The 21,933-nt window shown below is 41.4% G+C and overlaps 1 protein-coding gene across 5 annotated transcripts in view; it reads right to left on the reverse strand.

The window, feature by feature from the left end:
* The window catches only part of DOCK4 (dedicator of cytokinesis 4), a 485,830-nt gene that overhangs the window by 11,161 nt on the left and 452,736 nt on the right, over nucleotides 1-21,933 (reverse strand). For 3 of the 5 annotated variants that reach the window (XM_054494462.2, XM_063667734.1, XM_063667732.1), the window contains exons 40-48: nucleotides 21,069-21,235; nucleotides 17,963-18,049; nucleotides 9,713-9,889; nucleotides 8,787-8,870; nucleotides 4,792-4,911; nucleotides 4,319-4,440; nucleotides 3,873-3,993; nucleotides 2,174-2,255; nucleotides 1,914-2,023 (exon numbers count right to left, since the gene is read on the reverse strand). In XM_054494462.2, the coding sequence (XP_054350437.1) occupies nucleotides 1,914-2,023; nucleotides 2,174-2,255; nucleotides 3,873-3,993; nucleotides 4,319-4,440; nucleotides 4,792-4,911; nucleotides 8,787-8,870; nucleotides 9,713-9,889; nucleotides 17,963-18,049; nucleotides 21,069-21,235 (1,070 nt within the window). The remainder of the gene's footprint in view (nucleotides 1-1,913; nucleotides 2,024-2,173; nucleotides 2,256-3,872; nucleotides 3,994-4,318; nucleotides 4,441-4,791; nucleotides 4,912-8,786; nucleotides 8,871-9,712; nucleotides 9,890-17,962; nucleotides 18,050-21,068; nucleotides 21,236-21,933) is intronic. The other 2 variants (XM_063667735.1, XM_063667733.1) reach the window with 1 other exon arrangement.

Here is a 21,933-nt window from a genome sequence, read left to right on the forward strand (position 1 = left end):
AATGGTAAATGTTCATAATAAAATGTAAAAAATAAATAGTAAATAGCAGTTGTGCTATGAAGTTCTTTTCTTTTCTTTTTAGAGATGGAATCTCACTATATTGCCCAGGCTGGTCTTGAATGCCTGGGCTCAAGCAGTCCTTCCAACCTTGGCCTCCCAAAGTGCTGGGATTACAGGCATGAGCCACCACACCTGGCCTGTGTGGAGTTCTTTATAAATACAAATGCTACAGTGGTGATCTAAAACAGAAATAAGAATTAAAGGAGAAATATTAGTTCAAAAAAATCACTAGTGAATGAAATTTAACCCCTGCATGTTAAAAATCCTTTATTAGCTAAAAAATATATGAAATAATTGATAGTCTACAATTTTTAACTTATAAAAATGCCAGTTTTACATGGTTTTACCTAATATATTAAATATAAAGTACCGAGTCCTTAAAAGCAGATGTACTACAGCAATGCACACTATTGAAATTTTGGCAACATATATACTGCTTCCAATTTTACTAAAACCAGAAAACTTGGGAGGCTAATCAGAGAAGGCTTTCAGAGTTGCCCATGCTGACAACAAGTTCTCCTGGAGCAGAACAAACTGAGAAATGCCCTTGCAGCATCATCAAGTGACAAAGGGAAATAGCTAGTCCAGCCAAATGCACCCAGATATAATTTCTGCAAGACATCAGCGTTGTGCAGAGGCAGTACCCTGGGACTTTCGGGAGGATCACACAATTGGCAAAGACAAACCAATGAAGCCAAATCCCACTCTCTCTCATCCACTTCCACATGTGGCTACAGACTTCTGCCAGGATGGTGTAGAAAAACCGAAATTAGCTGGAGTAGAAATAACTATTTTTCTCTGCTCCTAAACTATTCCCAAATCTTTAAAACTCAGGGCTACCCATGAATCTTCAACTTTGAAACCACCCTTCAAGGCTCTTGAAGTGCCCAAGGGCTGAGCCCAAGCCTCTGCTCTCAGAAAAACAGGGATCACTTCAAAACCAAGTTCAGGCAGGGGATGAGAGCCAAGCTCCCTTACTTGCATGAGGAGTTGACAGGGAAAGGCCGAGGACTGAACCGCTCTTTTCTCATGCATTCAAGAATGGCAAAGGCAAACAAATTGCTCCTATACTCATGGGTACCCAGATAGGAATCAATTGCAGCTCTTTTAAATAGGTCTAGGCAAAGGCAAAGACTGCTGGGCAGGAGAATGCTTCTCTTCAAGGGTATTTTCCTAGTCTAAGAGGTTCCCCCAGACTTCTGTTACATACACAGGGCATGCAAACACAGGCACTTTATTCACCCAACTACTTTGCATAATGTTTAAGAAGCAGCAATGAAATAGATCAAGGAGGGTAAACTTCCCATTTCCCTTTTAGCATCACTGCCAAGCAACTACCATGTGTCCCTATCATAAATATGGCTCAAGGCGGGGAGTGGTGGCTCATGCCTGTAATCCCAGCACTTTGGGAGGCCGAGGCGGGTGGATCACCTGAGGTCAGGAGTTCGAGACCAGCCTGGCCAACACGATAAAACCCCATTTCTACTATAAATACAAAAATTAGCCATGCGTGGTGGTGGGCACCTATAATCCCAACTACTCGGGAGGCTGAGACAGGAGAATTGCTTGAACCCAGGAGGTGGAGGTTGCAGTGAGCCAGGATTGTGCTGCTGCACTCCAGCCTGGGTGACACAGTGAGATCCTGTCTCAAAAAAAAAAAAAAAAAAAAAAAGATGGCTCAGGCAGAAATTTCTAACCATGGGCAGAAAACAGAGGTGCAATCTTCACCAGCTGGATTGGTCTGACACTGCCCAGCTGCTTGCTTTTGGCAGCTACCATGTGTTTCTGCAGAGATATGTAAGCAATTCCAGAATCGTCCTTGTTTTCTAGTTTCTCTACCCTACAAGGAGTACCTGCGAAGGCTCCACAGGTGTTGGATAGATGGCACTGCATGGTCTCTCTCTTGGGGACAGGCAAGAGTTTTCTCGGGAATGTTTGTGTTTGTCAGACAACAAAGGAGAAGCTGGGAAGAGAAGGAGAGAGGATCATCAGCATGGTAGTGGTGCTGCACCTGTTTGGAGGCGAAAGCCTGAACGTGTGGCAGCTGGCCACAGTTCCCAGGACCAGAAGGTTCTCCGGGCACCCTCAGTCTTCCCCACACTCTTGCACTGACCTCTGGCACTCGATGGAGCAGAACTTGTCACATTAGGTGAAGCCGAGTGAGTAGAACTCAAGCTTGAGGTAGATGGACTTGGCTGGAAACACACAGGGAGCTATTATCACACCCTGATTAAAGGCTTCCCACAACACTGACATATTTGAAACAAAATCATCAACTTTTTTTTCAAATTAGCAAAAAAAAAAAAAGTCCATTTAACAATATAGAAAATCTTACTAACTTAGATTGACAAAGAAGTCTGCATGAATTAATAAAAAGTCTGAGATTTTGACTCCTGCCAAAGGAATGCCTTCGTGTTAGATTCAGCTACATACTGTGGCTTTGGACCAGTTAGCAGCGCATTCCTTCGTTGAGGTATAAGTAGAATGAATTCCAGCCTAGGGCCCAAAAATAGGTGAGTGCGTCTAAAAGGCATAAAATGTGCCTTCTTGTTATCTGTAAAAGTATGTTCAAAGCATAAATTTGGAAATAAGTGTTATGCCTCCTTTCCAAAGATAGTGGTGAAGAAAATTTCAGCTTAGTGAACTATTTCAGCATTTATGAACTATCATAAATGCCACATTAGTAGTGTTTAAATAAAATGTTTGGTTGCAGGAGTTATACTGGCTCTAAAATCCCTAAAAACTACATTTTTCTTGGATAAAAAAAAAAACTTTGGAAACTTTCTGATATGTACATAAGTAAAGAGAATTTTAAAATGGACCCTCAAATCATGTCTTTTTTTTTTTCTTTGAGACACAGTCTTGCTTTGTTGCCCAGGCTGGAGTGCAGTGACATGCAATCTGCTCACTGCAACCTCCTCCTCCCAGGTTCAAGCGATTCTCCTGCCTCAGCCTCCCAAGTAGCTGGGATTACAGGCATGCACCACTATGCCTGGCTAATTTTTGTATTTTTGGTACAGACGGGGTTTCACCATGTTGGCCAGGATGGTCTCGAATTCCAGATCTCAAGTGATTCACCTCGGCCTCCCAAAGCGTTGGGATTACAGGCATGAGCCACTGCACCTAGCCAAATCATGTCTTCTTAAAGAAAAAAAAGCCATTTTGGAATGCTAAGAGGGGCCAGGTGCAGTAGCTCATGCCTGTAATCCCAGCACTTTGGGAGGCCAAGTTGGGCAGATCACTTGAGGTCAGGAGTTCGAGACCAACCTGGCCAACATAGTGAAACCCTGTCTCTACTAAAAATACAAAAATTAGTCGGGCGTGGTGGTACACGCCTGTAATCCCAGCTACTCACGAGGCTGAGGCTGAGGCACGAGAACTGCCTGAGCCCGGGAGGCGGAGGTTGCAGTGAGCTGAGATCGCACCACTGCACTCCAGACGGGGAGACGGAGTGAGACTCCTAAAAAAAAAAAAAAAAAAGGCAAGCTAGAGGCAGCTAGTGAGTGGCAATACACTCTGAGAGTCCTGGACTGCAGAAGGATCTTGGGGCAGGTCTCAGAGCTGAACCCTGTGCAGCGTGCCTGGGCTTTTCCATCGCTTGCTGATGTCGTCTTAAAGCGATGGGGCAGTTTTAAGAGAAACGTCTTTGTAGACTCTAGAGACCCAAAAAGCAAGAAGAGTGTTTAAAGGTTTGTCCTTAAGCCAAGTTCTTGCTTGTTGGTCTGTTCATCAGCACAGCAGAGCGAACAGAAACACTCATGACTGAGACAGGAAAGGAATAAACACAACCAGACAAAAAGCTAATTAAGTACCTGCATGTTAAAGACTTCATCAGAGCTTTCTGATTGCCCTGTAATATTGCTTACTTCAGCAGAAGCTTGTGAGGACAGTGAGGAGGAAGAATATCGGTTGACAGCTGGGTAACTTAACGGGCTGTTTCAGGGGGAAAAAAAAGGTCATTAACTCAGTCTCCAAATTGTACTTTATCATGTGCTAGAATGCTATGAAACCAAAGGGGGGAAAATACATCCCATTTTGTTTTCTCCTGTTTGCCTCAATATAATCAAATGTTTGAGTCTATTTATTTCTCATGCTGTTGCTGTTTTACTGGTGGCAGATGTCTGCAGCTGCCTCGCGGGTTAGTTATTTCATTAAGAAATAGCGTATTTGACAAATTGTGCCATAAAGAATGAGAGAACCATTCCAGATCATCTTGTGGGTGAGGCCAAATTGTAAGATAATTTGGAATATGACTTACCTGCGTCTAGGAATTACCCTGGTACCATCTGGGCTCACAGAAGCAGGTGCTGAGTTTCTACAAACACGAGGGCTTCCATTAGGAAAATGGACAGGACTGGCTTGCATACAAGCAGAGAACTCCTAAAGATGTAGTAAAGGAAATATCTCATTACAGTAATGATTTGGGCAAAATAACTTATGAGACAGGTTAGCATACTAGGCACACATCCTAATTGCCATCAAGTCTTTACATAGGGAGCTATTAAAGCAAGTTCCAGTATTATTTGGCTTTCCCTCACTTACATTTGTGTTTTCCCAAAAGGAAAGCCTCGCCAACAGCAGACAAGGCAATTGTATTTGAGGGCTCCCTGGTAAAACAGTGCAGTTCGGTAGAAAAACCAAAAGATGTCACTATTGGATACATCATCATCCCTTTAACAAGCAAACGGCAGTCATCAGGCTGCCCTGCCATGGACACCTAAGTATACATACCTGTATCCCTAAGCTCGACTTCATCACAAAGAATTGGTCAACCAGCTTTTTGTGAAGGGGTCTCATATCTTGAGGTACAAACTTCTCATGTACGGCCAAACCAAATTCCAGAATCTGTGCCTTAATTAACAACATAAGGAAAAAACCTCACATCAATGACTACCTCTCACTAAGTGCCTGCTATGGGCCGAGCACTTTACTATGCATTTCGCTTGCATTATTGCTAATCCTCTGCCTCTGACAAGGTAGGAACAGTTGTCACTTTACAGGTGAAGAAAAACTGAGGATCTGAAAAATCCTGCATGGATAAAAGACAAATGGGGATTAGAACTTGGTTCTGATTTCAGACTTAATTTTCTTACTCCCCCAGGCTTCTTTCCCATGTATTTTAGATCTATAATTACAATGCTTCGTAATAGTTATGTGTCCCTTTGGCCCCTTCCTTCTCTTCCCAGGGTGGAGAAGGAATAGGGGCATGTGCTGCTCCCTGTTAAGACGTCCGGCAATTCTCCCCTAAGGATCTCCTCTTTGCATGGCACCCTCTCCCCCACATTTCCCTCTCTCTCCCACTAGGTTCCTCTGTGCTCATCCATCCCTCCCACAGACTTTCAGAATCTGCCAGGGAGGATGGAAAAAACAAAAAGGAATTCTATGACAGTTTCTATGCTTCTTGTTTTTGTTTAAAAAGATTATTCCTGGCTAGGCGCGGTGGCTCACGCCTGTAATCCCAGCACTTTGGGAGGCCAAGGCGGGTTGATCACAAGGTCAGGAGCTCAAGACCAGCCTGGCCAACACAGTGAAGCCCTGTCTCTACTAAAAATACAAAAATTAGCTGGGTGTGATGGCACGTGCCTGTAGTTCCAACTACTCGAGTGGCTGAGGCAGGAGAATTGCTTGAATCCGGGAGGTGGAGGTTGTAGTGAGCCAAGATCACGCCACTGCATTCCAGCCTAGGTGACAGAGCTAGACTCTGTCTCAAAAAAAAAAAAAAAAGAAAAAGAAAAAAAAACCCCAAAAAACATTATTCATATTCACTTATAATTCAATAAGAGAGCAGGTCCTACTTAAAAAACTTTCCTGCTGTGAGGATCTGAAGAGATGAAGGTAAACATTCAACCTTCCTTTGTTCAACCATCAATAGTGTGTGATTCCTTTGATTCGAGCAGCAGCTGTCTTTTGTATTTAAAAAATGCCCCCCATGCTAACATGGTCAAAAGGACAAATTCCATAGACTGGGAAGAAAATGAATCCTGCATCACCACAACGTTTTGTTGTTATTGTTGCTGTTTTTAATCTTTGCAGCTTGTGAAGATTTTAGGTTGAAAGCTCAGGTCAAACAGGACTGACCCTGGCGGGTTGGGGCATCCAGCACCTTCCCTAAGGGACGGGGCTCTGGATGCTGCCCACTGCCAGCATATTTGCATAACAAATATCAAGGATGCCTTTGAAAGGCACACTTGGAATGCAGTGTGTCTGACGCATAAAGGGAGAGGCTACATCTGTGATGAGGACATGGAAGGGATGTAGGAGGTGGATCTAAACGCAGAGGCCCCCAGTCTTCTCCATTTTAAACACTAGCGTTAGGTGACTTCCCTTTTGTTCACAGAATGTTGCAAGTTGGGTTCTCTGGGAAGTAGACTCCAGCATGGATTTCATAATGTTTATCAGGGTGTACCTTGGGATTGATGCCTGTCAGGGGGAGGGACAGAAGTCCGACTTGACAAGAAAAGAAGTTGAGCTGCACAGCAGTCCTGTCAGCTGCTGCCAAACCCAAGGGACCTCTGGCATGTTTTAAAAAATTTATTTGTATTTTAGAGACAGAGTCTCACTCTGCTGCCCAGGAAGGAATGCAGTGGTGTGATCATAGCTCACTGCAACCTCGAACTCCTGGGCTAAGGTGATCCTCCCACCTCAGCCTCCCCAGTAGCTGGGCCTACAGGCATGCACCACCACACCCAGCCAGTTTTTAGGTTTTTGTAGAGATGGGGTCTTGCTATGTTGCCCAGGCTAGTCTTGAACTCCTGGTGTCTGATGATCCTCCTGCCTCAACCTCTGGACCTTCAATGGTCTGTCGGAGTTGTCCTGTGTTGGTCCCAAATGGCCAGGCTTTCTACTGCTTCCTCAGTATGGGATGTGCGCCACCGAGAAGGTAGCAACCTTGGGCCAAGTGGCTCTCTGCAGCAGAGGCAATCTCTGAAGGGCCTTACAGCTGGAGATGTCTGTTGAGAGCCACATTTCCTGCAGCTGAGGCAGAGTAAGTCTGTCCTGGAAGGAGCACTGGGGTGGTGCATGTCCCTGTCCTCTAGAGAGTTTATCTGAACTACTTTGCAGAGGTCCAGAGAAGGATGGTGCCCTCTCCAGTCCACCTCCTCACAGAGATGACGAGACTTGGCCAAGGTCACATTGACAGTCATTTGCACTGCTTGTCTTATAACAGAGATCTCACATTTCCTAGGCCATGGCTCTTTCCACAAGGTTTCAGGATCATAAGCAGGACATAGAAGAAATAAAGGTTCCCGGTTTTATTTTTCTTGGGAGTCTTCTTGACCCTGAGCTACCATTTAATTCTGGGGAAATAATTCAGTCAGGCTGAATCCAGCAGATACAGTCCTGGGGTGAAGTGAACAATTCATAAGAGGTAAAACACAGATCTTTAAAAATCAACGAAGGTTAAAGTCATTGCATAATCCTAAGTATTGGATGACCTAAACTGCTCACTTCTAGTATCTACAAACACCCAGAGTCACATTGAGAACTTGACTTATTCTTTATTTCCTTACAGATCAGCTTCAAGTAACTCTTCTCTCTCTTCTGTGGCCACCTCTCTCCCTGCAGTATTAGGTTTTGTGGACTAAGCCTACAGAGCATAAAAAATGGATGAAAACCAGACACAACCTCATTTTCTAATCCAAAGAGCATGCTTTACTTATTAATTTGGCATTATCGGGTAGAAAGAGATGCCTTTGTCATGTTTCATCACACACATTCCACTTTTCACAGGAATCAAATGTCTTTATTTCCTGTTTAACACAGGCTTCCAACCATGTCTCTTACCTCAGAGGTTTTCAAACCATTTCAGGCTATCAATAGGGACACAGTAGGCAACAGATTACTCATTCCAGTTCTTTGTACTTGATGGTTCCAAATAAATAAAATAAACCACACTTCTCTGGGGTAGAAAATGATGAGTTGTATCTAGTTTTGTCCATATCATATAATCTATAGGTTTACTTTGCAAAATATGACACTGCTTTAAAGCAAGGTCTATTGATTGCCCACTTCCTTATTATAATACTTAAGTAACAATCTCATTCATGCACTCATATTTGGAGTTGGCCTGAACTTTTCTGAACACAGAATTTTGAGTGAAAAGTTGGCATCAAGACTACAGCAAGTCTCTAGGAAGAGAACATTCAAAGAATGTTTTAAGAGACCACATGAAGTTGTTTGTTTCACAGGTTGAACATCCCTAATACAAAAATTGAAAATCAGAAATGCTCCAAAATTTGAAGCCTTTTGAATGCCAATATGCCACAAGTGGAAAATTCCACGCCCAACCTCACGTGATGGGTTGCAGTCAAAACTTCATGCACAAAATTATTAAAATATTATATAAAATGACCTTCAGGCTATGTGTATAAGATGTATATGAAATAATAAATTTTGTCATTTGATTTGGGTCCCTCCCCCAAGATATCTCTTATGTATATGCAAATATTCCAAAATCTGAAACACTTATGGTCCCAAGTATTTTGGATAAAGGATACTCAACCTGTAACTGGCTGCCATAGTCTACTCATTGTTAAATTAATTTTTGCATCTGAGTGGGAAGAAAAAGTAGAAATTAGCAAGTTGGGATATATTACAGGAATCTGTCACCCTTGCTTGCCAGCTTCTGTTAGACCACTGATGCAGGAAACCATGCAGAGGGGGCTCTAGGTAAGTGAGCACATATCCAGGCAAAATAGAAGGGGGTTGGCTTCTGCTTCCCTTACCTGCTCAAGCATCAGCTCTCTTAATCGTGCAATTTTCTCCCCATCTTCAGGGTGACTTAAGATATATTCTTTGACAAAGAATGCCTAGTAAGGGAAAGGAGAATCAGTCTACTTCAGTGGAGTTACAAGACAAGTCAAAGACAAGTTGTTTTTAAAGACCTGGCATCTTTATGGAAATGACACCATTATAAACCACATTTTGGGACAGATGGACTGATAACTAATGTAGGTGGTTGGTCAGAATGGGAACATAAGTAAAGAATTGTTAAAGGAAGATCAGTGATTGTACAATAAGTACCCTTGGTAAAATAAAGAACAAGCCCAAATCAGTAAACTATATGGCTTGTATCCTAAAACAAACTGCCTTAAGATTCAGTGTGGCCTAGATGGTGGCCTTACCTTCCAGGGTACTGTATCTTTCTGTTTAAGAGAGCAGATGGAAGTTCCACTTAAAGTATCATCTAAGCAAGATCGGTCTTGTCTTTTTTTTTTTTTAATAGAGATAGGATCTTCCTATGTTGCTCAAGCTGGTCTCAAACCAAAGTGCTGGGATTACAGGTGTGAGCCACTGAGCCCAGCCCAGATCAGACTTTTCTATGCGCATGAACTTCTTTCCTTAGAGAAATTATTTTAGATGGATATTTATTAAACAGTCCTAATGTCCTTTCTACTTTTATTCATGCAAGAATGAACATACACACACACACACACACATTTTTATTATCCAAATATAACATGTTGGGAAAATGGAGTTACTGGGCAATTACAAATGACTGTATGTTTGCTCTATTTACCAAAGTACTCTGTGTCAATTGCAGCCCTGTGTTTGCATGCTGATATGGGTACATAGTCTGAAAAAAGATTCATGAAACCCTAAGAAGTCACAATTGAAAACTTTCTCTGAAACAACAATACCTAATCCTTACCTCTTGGTACCTGGAAACGCCACCATTAACTGCAGCATCTATAACTCCATTCAGGCACATAGTCAGGGGATTAATATTCTGCATCTGTCTTGTCTGACACTGACTAATCAGAGTCTTCAGCTGCTGATTCTTATTTTCCAGCACTTCAATTGCATTTTCCAGAGGACTCATTTCTACCTGAGAAGCAAATGAACATAAATATATATTGAACTTGTAACATTCAAGAAGAAAGACAAAGTAGTTTATCCATGTTCTGAATTATCTGTGCTCCCCCTTGGCTTCCATCAATATCTCTACCAGGGGCCATTCCGTAGAATAGACAAGAATGTGGAAGTCAAGTGGGATGTTCATTAGCAAGGTTTGGAAAGGGCACGTAATTATACTTATTCATTGAAATGTGGTTTGGATAATCATCAATTCTATATTAGCACTGCAACAACCAATTTAATCCTTAAAATAATATCCAAGCATCTCATGTCTTTTAAAACTAGTTTTTTTTCTTTTGAAGGGTTAAATATTCAGAGACCCTGAATATTATCACCATTCTCAATGCTTATTTGATATAAAGCACCATGGGAGATATAAAGATGCATTTATGGATCCTCTGATGTCAAGGAGCTTTCAGCCCAGTTGGGAAGATGGGACATATGCCGCATGAACCTCATATGTATATATAACAGCACCATAAGGTGGCACAGGATGGCACACAGTTGGGAATTATAGAAAACAAGATAATATATACTGCAGGATCTATTTGTTGGAGAGCCAAATAGAATCATAATGACTTAAAAATTCCAGGCTGTATGGAGGACCTAATTGTGAAAACGATAAAAGTGCTCTTTAAACGTATGTCATTGGGACTGCTATTGCCTTGAAGAGAAGGTCTGCCAAGCTCTCAGCAATCAAGTAATTCAGGATTACAATTAGCATATTTAAATATTGGCTCATTCAGGCAAGGAAACAAATTAGAGTTTTTAAAGGTCACTTAGATCATCTTAAACCAACACTGAAAAATCCTAGAATATGAAGACTGAACATTCATCAAAGACACAAAGAGAAGGGAAGATAAGCAAGAACATAGAAGATTTTGTAACATGTGTAACCATCAAAAAGCACATGTTCAGGGTATATAAGGATTCTTAAAAACCAGTAAGAAAAAGGCAAACAACCCAATAAAAAATGAGCAAATGAATTAAACAGCCACTTACAAAGGAATACATTCAAATCGCCAGTAAACAAATAATGAAAAGGTGTTGGGCCTCATTTGTGATCAAAGATGTGAAAAATACTACTACAATAACATACTACTAAACACCCACTGAAATGGTAAAAATAAAAATGACAACAGCAGATGAGAGTGAGATTGTGAGCAACGGACTTTCAATTACTGCTACTGGGAGTTCAAGTTGGTTCATTCACTTTGGAAAAACAGTTGAAGATATATATATATGTGTGTGTGTGTGTGTGTGTGTGTGTATATATCGATTCAGAAATTCTAGGCATATAAGGAAAAGTGGAGTAGGAGGTTTGTGCACATGTGTACCAGGAAACATGTACAAAAATGTTCATAATCTCCAAAATCCATATGTCCATTGACAAGAGAATAAACATACTGTGATATGTTCATGGAATGGAATAGTATACAGCAATGAAACAAACTTCAATCACATGCAATAACATGGAAAAATATTACAAATAACACTGAGTCAAATATGTCTCAGTAGAACACTAGTATGTTATATAAAGTTCAAAACCAGGTAAAACCAAACCGAGTTGTTTAGAGAGGCAAATAGGTGATACACTAAGCAAGGGAATGGATACCATAGAAGTCAGGATAGTGACTACTTTTATGGTGAAGATGGAGCTACAATTGAGAAGGGGTGCACGGGAGGCCTGCAGGATACCGCTGGAAATGTTCTGTTTCTTTACCTGAATGGTGGAAAATGGGTATTTACTTTCAGATCATTTGTAACACTAAATCTTTGTTTTATGTACACAAAACCTAAACCATAAAGGAAAAGTCTGAGAGCTCTGAGTAACTGAAAGTTAAAAAGTAAGCAAAACATCTTAGAACATAGAATGGTGGTTGCCAGGGGCTAGGGGAAAGGGGAGAGGAGAACTGCTGTTCAGTGAATGTAGAGTTTGAGTTTTCCAAGATGAAAAACTTCTAGACATCTGTTGTACAACAGTGTATATATAGTTAACACTACTGTACTGCACACCTAAAAATGGTTACAATAGTAGATTTTATGTGCTTTTGGCTATAAGAAAAAAGCAATCTTCATCTTTATAAATTCAAATGCTATTAAAAATCAAATTTTCTAGAAAGTAAATACAACAAGATATAATAAACACAGGCAAAATACAGACAACTTGGAAAATATTTCCAACATGAAGGATAGACAAAATGTTAATATTTGCCAAATACTGAAGAAAAGAGACAAAGGATATGATTGGTATAGAGTACATCAATATACGAAAACATACCTTCACTTAGCATTCAAAAAATGCTGAAACAAAACATCCAACCGCAGTATAATTTTGGTCTACTATTTGGAAAGATTACAATATACAACACTTAGTGTTGGAGAAGATGCTGGGGAAAAAAGTATTCCTAAGACTAGTTATCCCCTCTAGACAGGGTGTAAATGATATATCCCATTGCTGATCCATGAATCAGTGGTTACAGTGGGGATACTTTTGATTAATTCACTTCTAGGGAAATCTAAGGGGATGGTCAAAGAAGTGTGCAAAGATATGTGATAGAGTGTTCACCAAGAATTACTTCCTCTATCCTTCAGATTACAATCTCTAAATACTGTTCACCACTAAAATGAATAAGGAGTCATTGGAGAAATAGCTGCTTTCAGGTCTGGGGCAGGAGATGTTCAAGTGATCCTAGACCACCTTGTCTTACCAGGAAGGATGGTAAAGGTAAGGATGGGAGGAAAACATGAAAGTATCTGGCCTGTGATCCATTCATTTTCTTTACTGGGGAATGTCCTTAAGGGACAGAAAAGACAGGTGACTATGTCTTATCTCTTTGTCAATTGAACTTTCAAGTAAACAGACTAAAAATAATTGCTAGGAGGAAGAGATGTTATCTACAGAATGCCCTGAAGTCCCCAGTCAAAGGATTTCTTTAAGTAAATAAACCAGAATCCATGAGGCATGATTATAGAATGTCCCTGAGAAGCTTTACAACTAACTCTCTGGAGCAGAAAATGGAATGTTTCATAACTGACACTTCATAATTTAAATGTGCTTCTGAATGAGGAACCCTATGAACCTCAGGGACTCCACCTATAATTCTGAATTATTACTGATGTGGGGAAGAAGGACCTAGCAGACGATGTGTGATGTCTCAGAAATCTCGCTGCTTTATCTGAGCATCCTGCCTGCCTTGAAATTACTAGTAAAGCTTGATGCTGGGAGGGGTCGCTGAGTCCTGCGTCGAATTTGACAATCAGACCCTGTGTGTTAGCTCAGTAACAAAGACTACTTGGATACTGTGAAAAAAGACGCAGGAGCCATTTTGAAGATGCTCCCAACAGGCAAAGATGGAACATTTTTAAATTTAATAAGAATAACTGCCATGGATTAAAACAAAACAAATATATCCATGAGTTACTAATGATACTAAAAACCAACCAAACAAAAACCCCTCCGGTCACTTTTGTAGAATACAGCATTATCTTTCCTGTACCTCAGGGTAATCAAATATTTAGTGAGAGGACATTTCTCTTTACAGAGTATTCCAATGAGTAAATAAACATGAAAAAAAATTACCATTTTGCAACCCATAAAAGATTAATGGATCTGGTCAATGATCACCAGTGGCTGCCAACATCACACACACACACACGACAACCAGTAGCACATAACACCAAATATGAAGTAGTCTTGTGAAAATAAAAGCAAAACATTTTATCAAGTCTCTACTTCTAACTACCAATTTACAAGGAATACAGGTGACAGAGAAACATGTTAAATGACTTCACTGGGATGCAGTCTGCAGAATCCACACGTATGGAAACATTTCAGGATAAACAATCTAGTTTCTTCAACAAAAAAATAAGGAAAGTGATGCAAGGGGAAACTTATAGATTGAAAGAGACTTAGAAGACATTTAAATCAATTGCAATACATGGCCCTTATTTAAATCTGGATTCGAATAACAGAGTAAAAATAATTTTTTTTTTCCTGTTTTGAGACAGTCTCACTTGTTCTGTCGCCTAGGCTGGAGTGCAGTGGTGCAATCTTGGCTCACTGCAACCTCCAACTTCTGGGTTCAAGCAATTCTCCTGCTTCAGCCTCCTGAGAAGCTGGGATTACAGGCGTGATCCACCATGCCCAGCTACTTTTTGTATTTTTTGTAGTGACAGGGTTTTGCCATGTTGGCCAGGCTGGTCTTGAACTCCTGACCTCAAGTGATCTGCTTGTGCTGGCCTCCCAAAGTGCTGGGATTACAGGTATGAGCCGCCATGCCTGGCCTAAAAATATATAATTTTTTTTTTTTTTTTTTTAAAAAGAGGGTTGAGACTGTCACCGAGGCTAGAGTACAGTGGTATGATCATAGTTCACTGTAACCTCAAACTCCTGGGCTCCAGTGATCTTCTGGCCTCAACTTCTGGAGTAGGAGGTTGCTAGGACTGCAGACATATGCTACCACGCTGGCTAATTTTTTAAATTTTCTGTTGAGATGGTGTCTTACTACATTGCCCAGGCTGGTCTCAAATGCAGAATAAAAGACTTGGTAAAGTGTGAATGAACACCGTACATTTTATGATCAAGTAATTATTGTTCATTTTTAATGTGACAATATTTCAGGTTTTAAAAAATAAATATGAATACTAAAATATTTGTAGATGAAGTGATATGACATCTGAGATTTACCTCAAAATAGTCCAGTTGAGAGGGAGCGGGTAGACGTGTAGATGAAACAAAATTGGCCTTTTTGATGGCTGTTGGAGCAGTGATGGGTAAGTCAGGTTCATTATATCATTATACATTTTCTCTATTTTTGTATGCTATAACTTAAGTTTAAAAAGGTCACTGGCTGCCATGTACAGAAGAGACTACAGGGATAAGGGGAGGGGGGAAAGCAAATCTTTTACGAGGCTACTGCAGTAATCAGGCACTAGGTGGCGCTATCAGTGGGGGAGCTGAGGAGTGGTTAGATTCTGGGTACACAGTATTGAGAAAGAGGCACATTGTTTTCTGATGGGCAGGATGTGGTATGACAGTATTCTCGTGATCTTTAGTTGGATTTTTAAAAAATCATTTATGGATTCTAAACTATAAATGTTTGTCTTGATTAAAATTTTTTTAATGAGCTTAGGTTTTTTTTTTTTTTTTGGAGACAGAGTTTCGCTCTTGTTGCCCAGGCTGGAGCACAGTGGCGTGATCTCAGCTCACTGCAACCTCTGCCTCCCCGGTTCAAGCAATTCTCTTGCCTCAGCCTCCCAAGTAGCTGGGACTACAGGTGCGTGCCACCATGCCCGGCTGCTTTTTTGCATTTTTAGTAGAGACGGGGTTTCACCGTGTTGGTTAGGCTGGTCTTGAATTTCTGACTTCAGGTGATACACCTGTCTCAGCCTCCCGAAGTGCTGGGATTACAGGTGAGCCATGGCACCCAGCTGAAATGAGCTTATTTTTTAATCAGGACAAAAACACTTTTTTTGGGTTTTGAAAAGACTAAACTACAGAGGAAACAATAGTTCAAAGGCATTGATATCTTAACAAAAGTTGATAAGCTATTGGCGGGTCTATTATGATTTAGAAAATAAAGGTCCCCAATTTCATCTGAAACCTTTGGTGCCACATGTTTCAGAATTAAGAACTTTTCAGATTTTAGAAAGGCAGTATAGGGCCATATATGGTATATTATGTAACCCCTAGCAGGATCTAGGGCAGGTTCCTTTAATCAAATGCATTACATTAATAAGGCTGGGCATGGTGGTTTATGCCTGTAATCCCAGCACTTTGGGAGACAAAGGCTAGAGGATTGTTTGAGTCCAGGATCTCGAGACTAGCCTGAGCAACATCGTGACACCTCATCTCTACAACAAATCAGAAAATTAGCCAGTTGTGGTGGCACATGCTTGTGGTCCCAGCTACGTGGGAGGATCACTTGAGCCCAGGGGGTCAAGGCTGCAGTGAGCCATGATCATGCCACTGCACTCCAGCCTGGGTGACAGAGCAAGACCCAGTCTCAAAAACAAAAAAAGGAAATATAATATTTCTACAGTGAAACACATGAACATTCACACTAAGTGAAATAAAGTTAATAAATGGACTTGCATTAGAAAAGCTTGGGTGTATTATTAGCAAATGAGCTTTGGAGCCGAACAAATGAAAACATCTCTTGGTTTTCAGATGCTGACATCTGCAGATGAGGAATTTCAATTCAACACGATGTATTTGTATTTAGTACCTACTACCTGTCCGTGTTCTTGAAGACCTTCTACACTAGGAGTTAAACCAGGAAACCAATAGCTTTAATCGACAGTGAGGACATTCTAGGCAGCAAGAACAAGAGAAAAACACAAAAGCTGTTAAGAGCGGGCTGTGTTCAGGGAACAAAACAGCTGAATTTGATTTGTTCCATTTGCCAGAACATAAGATTACATATTCTAATAAAGTAGGGAGCTGATGTTTGAAAGGTTGTGTTTAGTAATGCTCCTTTTATCATTATCAGCGTGCTATTTTTTATTAGCATCGTATGTGTGTATGACATTTCCAAGGGCTAGGACCATTGGTGAGACTTCACAGGATTTAATGCTCTGGGTAGTAAGTAGCTAAAGGCTCTCTGAATCATTAATGCAGCCTGGATGACTAAAAACACTTCTATAAGTTGGACCCATGCCATTCAGCGGGAAGCATAATAAGACTTTTTGAGCACTGTGTTTAGCAGTCTCCCCACTTCCATGGAAGGTACCAGGGCACAATATGTAAGCAGCCAGCTTTTGGGGACTCTGGACCTCAGACTGGACCAGAATACAACTGTACTGACGTAATCTGCTGAATAGAGTTCAATTTTAATTTTTAAATCCTTAGCTTAATTGAACATGATAGGCTGAGAGTAATTTCAATGCTGAGACATTTCAGGTAAGACAATTCTTGAAAAACAATTTGGTCAGGAGCTGTTCTTTCTTCTGGATTGACAGAACAGGCTTGTGACCTAAATAAGGTATGAATTACTTCATATTTGCACAATTGGCACACTTCCTATCAGAGAACTATGGCAATGAAAGGGTGAGATGCAGGCTCAAAAACAACAAACACATTATTATTTCTGCAGTGAAACAAATGAACATTCACACCAAGTGAAATAAAGTTAATAAATGGCTATAACGGATGTAGCAAGGGAGGCTGTGAGACTGCAGGGCTGTGGGTGACATCGAGGTGCTGTCGCTGGAAGAGCAGCACAGACAGCTGGGTGGGGTCCCACCCTGGATGTGGCTGCCTTCAGCTGCTGCTCTCCCTGCTCTCCACAACTGGGGACTGGTGCTGGGGTCACATTTTACAACCGGAGGGTTCTTGGGAGCTGTGGTTACCAGGTTCTACAGTGGCACCCACTGATCTACAGTAGGCGCTCCACCCAGGACTGCTCAGTGAGACTAATACGCTGCCATCCTTTCTACTGGGAACTGTAACAACACAGACTTACTGTGCATCGGGCACTGTGCAGAGACTTGACATTAGCCTCCTTCAGCCTGTAAGAAAACTACTGCTAGAAGAGATTAATATAATTGGCTTTGGAATCAGAAATATCTGGGTTGGAGTCTCTCTTCAACATCTTTGTGTGTAATCTTTGGCAAAGGCTTTTGACCTCTTGTCAAAAAATGCAAAAACAGGAATAAGAATATATACCTTATAGCTTTGATATGATGATTAACATAAAGCAGGTAGTATTAGCACCGGTCTGACACACTAAGCATTGAAGGTCACACAGCTATAGTAATTAGGAGAGCTGGAATTCCAAGTCTTCTAACTCAAGGGCCTGAGTAGGTTTTTTACATGTAGCAAATTGAGTTGTTTTCAAGGAATTCCTCCATCTGTACGCATTAGGATAATATTAATATTCACCTCAGCCTTGGTAATAGCGGTCAATACCATAAACATTCACTATTTTACTATGAGTGCTTCCAGAGAATCTGGGTCAAAGGAGAAGTAATGAATACACGGCACAACTCCAAGTGAACAACTGTGATGAGAAAGTGCTTGAGAATAAGCTCTGATCCTTACCACTTCACGCTTTTCCACTTCAAACCAGCGAGAGATGCCAGGCAAACTCTGCACCAAGTATAATGACGTTCTCTCCACCCAGAGACTCTACAAAACACAAAACACATTGAGTCTCCCAAGTTGCCCTTCTTTCTAGCTACTTCCATGACTAGTGTTTGTCACTCACTGTTACCAGGTTTTGCTTATTCCCGTCAGCCTTTCTTTAGTCTTCATTCAAGCACTAATGAAACTATCACAGCGAGAGATTGCTGAAGCTGATTTTAACAATTCCACTGTATATCATCAAACTTTTTTCCATGTGGAATAAATGAGCTCCTACTTCAAACAGCAAGCTTAAAAATACAAAAATAGGCTATCATGTTATTTTCTTTGCTATTTCTCCAAAATTCTAATTCAAACTCTCTTCACTCCTTAACATCTAACCATTTAGATCTAGAAGGGTCAGCCAGTCAATGTATCAGCCTGTCAATGTAAGATTAGAATAACAGAGTCCTAAGGGAAGCAAAGGCTTTAGGAACCACACAGCATGATCTATGTTAAGGATGAGGACACAGCCGGGTGCAGTGGCTCATGCCTGTAATCCCAGCACTTTGGGAGGCCGAGGCGGGCAGATCACAAGGTCAGGAGATCAAGACCATCCTGGCTAATATGGTGAAACCGCGTCTCTGCTAAAAATACAAAAAAATTAGCCGGGCGTGGTGGCGGGCACGTGTAGTCCCAGCTACTTGGGAGGCTGAGGCAGGAGAATGGCGTGAACTTGGGAGGCGGAGCTTGCAGTGAGCCGAGATCGCCCCACTGCACTCCAGCCTGGGTGACAGAGCGAGACTCCGTCTCAAAAAAATTATTTTTTTGAAGACACTAGGCCTTAAAGCAGCAATGTGACTTGCTCAAAAGCTACACTACCGATAGAGCCAGCATTAGAACCTACCCACCAGGACCTCTGACTCCTTGTCAGTTGCTAAATCTACTGTGCCACATTTTCTTGTGCTTGTTTGAACTGCTGTTAATAGAGGCAAATCTGTATTTTAGAGCCAGGGCTTCCTCTGGCCGGGACGAGCAACCCCAGGACATGTGAAACCATGCCGCCTTTGTTATTAGCTGCTGTTGATGACAGGTTTCTTTTTTGTCAACCAGGTTTTAGTATCTACGCCTCATCTTTCTTACTTAAACCAAGTGTATTCCCAAGAGGATAATATACTTTACAAAATTCCTGAAATAGTGCCATTTACTCTAACCACTACAAAAAAAAAATGGAAGAGTTTCTTTGAGCCAGCCAAGCTGTGCTGAGATGAATAGGGCAGAGATCCTGTGACAAGAGCTCGCAGTGTTCTGGTGGTGACAGGGAGGTAAGCAGATGAATAAGAGCTCAGAGTGAAGAGAAAGGGATGTTCAAGGCTCTGGGGGCCAACAGAGGGGGATGCAGGCACACACGCCAGCCTGGGGGAGGAGGACAGCAGTTCTCAGAGGGGGCAATGCGTGAGCTGCATTCTGAGGAGTGAGTAGGAGTTTGCCAGGAGGAGAGTGGGGGTAGCAGCGCTGGCAAGAGGAGCAGCTTGCAAAAGGGCTTGGCGGGAGAGGAAGAGAGAAGCTGAGTGTCGTGGAGGCTGAGAGGGAGGAGGGGTGAGTGGGTTGTGGTGGAGATGAGGCTTCTGGAGGGCAGTTTGGAGCCACATTCTGAGGGCTATAAAGCAGAGGAATCAGGAGCCAGATTTATTATTATTATTTTTTAGGGAGATTGCTGCACCACTGATACAGATTTAAAGTGACAGCCACAAGGAAATGTAGTACGGTGGAAAAAACAATGGAGAAGGAGGCAGAAAATGTGAGTTCTAGGACTGGAGCTACCGGTAACTAGAAGGTGACTTTGAACAAGTCAATTGCCTGATTTCAGTGATTTCTGACCATGTTTTCACTAAAAGCAACTGCAAGAAGAACAATATCATCAACTAGCTATATCTTCTTTAACTGATTTTGGAAGGCACAAAGAATAAGTTTCCAGAAAAAACAAGAACATGTTCATGGATCTTTTTAATACTATCCCATTGTTGTTTTCCAGTGGCCTCCTTGCCTTGATATTTAGCCCATCAAATCTCTGGGCACAAGGGACTGCTCTTTATTCAATCCTGTCATAACTCTGCAAAACCTTCCCCTTCTGATCTCCTCTCGGTTGTGAATGATCCCTGGAAGTACTTCGGGGAGTACTGGGAACTGACACTGGCAGAGCTGACCAAGTGAGTTAACATGAGACAATTGTGTTAGGAGCACATTTCCTAGCTTAAGCAGGGATCATCTGTGATGAAAAATGCTAAGCCAATTAACTAACAAAAATAAGCTAATTTTGCATTCTTTGTTTAGGTATGAAATACTAACTGGGGGGGGTCTCACTATGTCATTGTTTGCAAAGAAAGGGGCAGACTCTATCTACTGAACAATCTTGCCTCTTTTCTGCAGTGGGGCTATGAGAAACCTTGTCCCTTTCTGGCTGAGGGTGCTGAAGTAGGAAGGTGTGTTGGAACTACTGAGAGCAGAGAACTCAACATACACAATTTGAAGATTTGCTTTTACTCGGAGTCCTGAGAAATTCTAATTACACACTGTTCTAACAAGAACAAGCAGCAAAGATGGCACATAACTTACCCAACATACCAGCAGTCTACCCAACTGTTCTCTGTCTTCAGGAACTCCTTTTCTCTGTTCATTACGTATTCTTTATTCATTGAACTTTACATGAAAATAAACATCCCAAGGTTCCCACAATTGGTTCAACATAAATGAATGAGAGGACTGACTTCAGCCAGGAGTTCTCAAAGACTGGTCTAAGAACCACCAGCATTAGAATTGTTACAAAAAAGCTGATTTTAGGACCTCCTCCCAGACCAACTGAGTCAGAATTCCTGAGCTGGGCACCAGAATCTGCTTGGTTAGGGAGCACTCCATGTCACTCTGATGCACGTGGAGCTGCAGAACCACTAGACTAAATGATTTATATAGTCCCTTCTGTTTCTGTCACTTGACACTATTCTGAGTAAATATTTACCAAGGGTTGCGCCCCAAGGGGCTCGCAGTCTATCTGAGGAGTTAGCATGTAATAAGAATTGCATGGTACCTTGAACTCATTCTCTTTATCTTTTGTGCCTTTGTGAAATGGTCGGTCATAGCGGAATTTCCAGATGTGATTCACTTTATAGAAGCTTTTGATGTTGTCCGGAACACCCTCTCTCTGCAGGACCTCCTGGCTCTCCGGAATGGGAGTCACAGCATATATCTGCAAATCTAGGATTAAAGAGTCAAGGAGAGAACCTGACTTGGCAAACTCCATGGAAGTCTGGCTCGGGCTGAGCTATGGCAGAGAGAAGGGATGGGTAACAATCTTCTGTTTCCATTTCAGTTGAAGTCATTAAAAAAATTACCAAGAAGATGCCAAGAACTCAGTTCTAGCAAATCACTTCTCAAACTACAGGTCTTGAACTAGTTCCAGGTAGGTGAAGTATCAGCTTGAAATTTCCAAGATGAAATTTTCATGACCTATGAATTTAGATATCACTAATTTGTGTGTGTGTGTGTGTGTGTGTGTGTGTGTGTGTAGGTAGGTAGATGGGAATGGTTTGGGCCTTAGGTACTCAGAATTAGGATAATCCTAATCCTTGTTGATGAGACATCTCTTAGTCTGTGCATGACACATTTAAATTTATTGTTTGCTTATAATAACATGTAAATACCTATGCAACCATGACCAAAGACAGAAACTAGAATGCTGACGATGACTTACATTTATCTGTGTGATTATCTGTGTCCCTCGCCTTCCCACATCTGTGATAACTGCTCTCCCAAATCTTGTATTCATATGCAGGGTGTTTAGTTATAGTTTATATTTTTAAAAATTACATTAAAGGAGTATCATATTAACTTGTATATTTACCTCCTTCTCTTCTTATTTAAAGAAAGATAGCAAAATATTTTTCCTATGTACT

The sequence above is a fragment of the Pongo pygmaeus genome, chromosome 6 (assembly GCF_028885625.2).
Source record: "Pongo pygmaeus isolate AG05252 chromosome 6, NHGRI_mPonPyg2-v2.0_pri, whole genome shotgun sequence".
Lineage (NCBI taxonomy): Eukaryota > Metazoa > Chordata > Mammalia > Primates > Hominidae > Pongo > Pongo pygmaeus.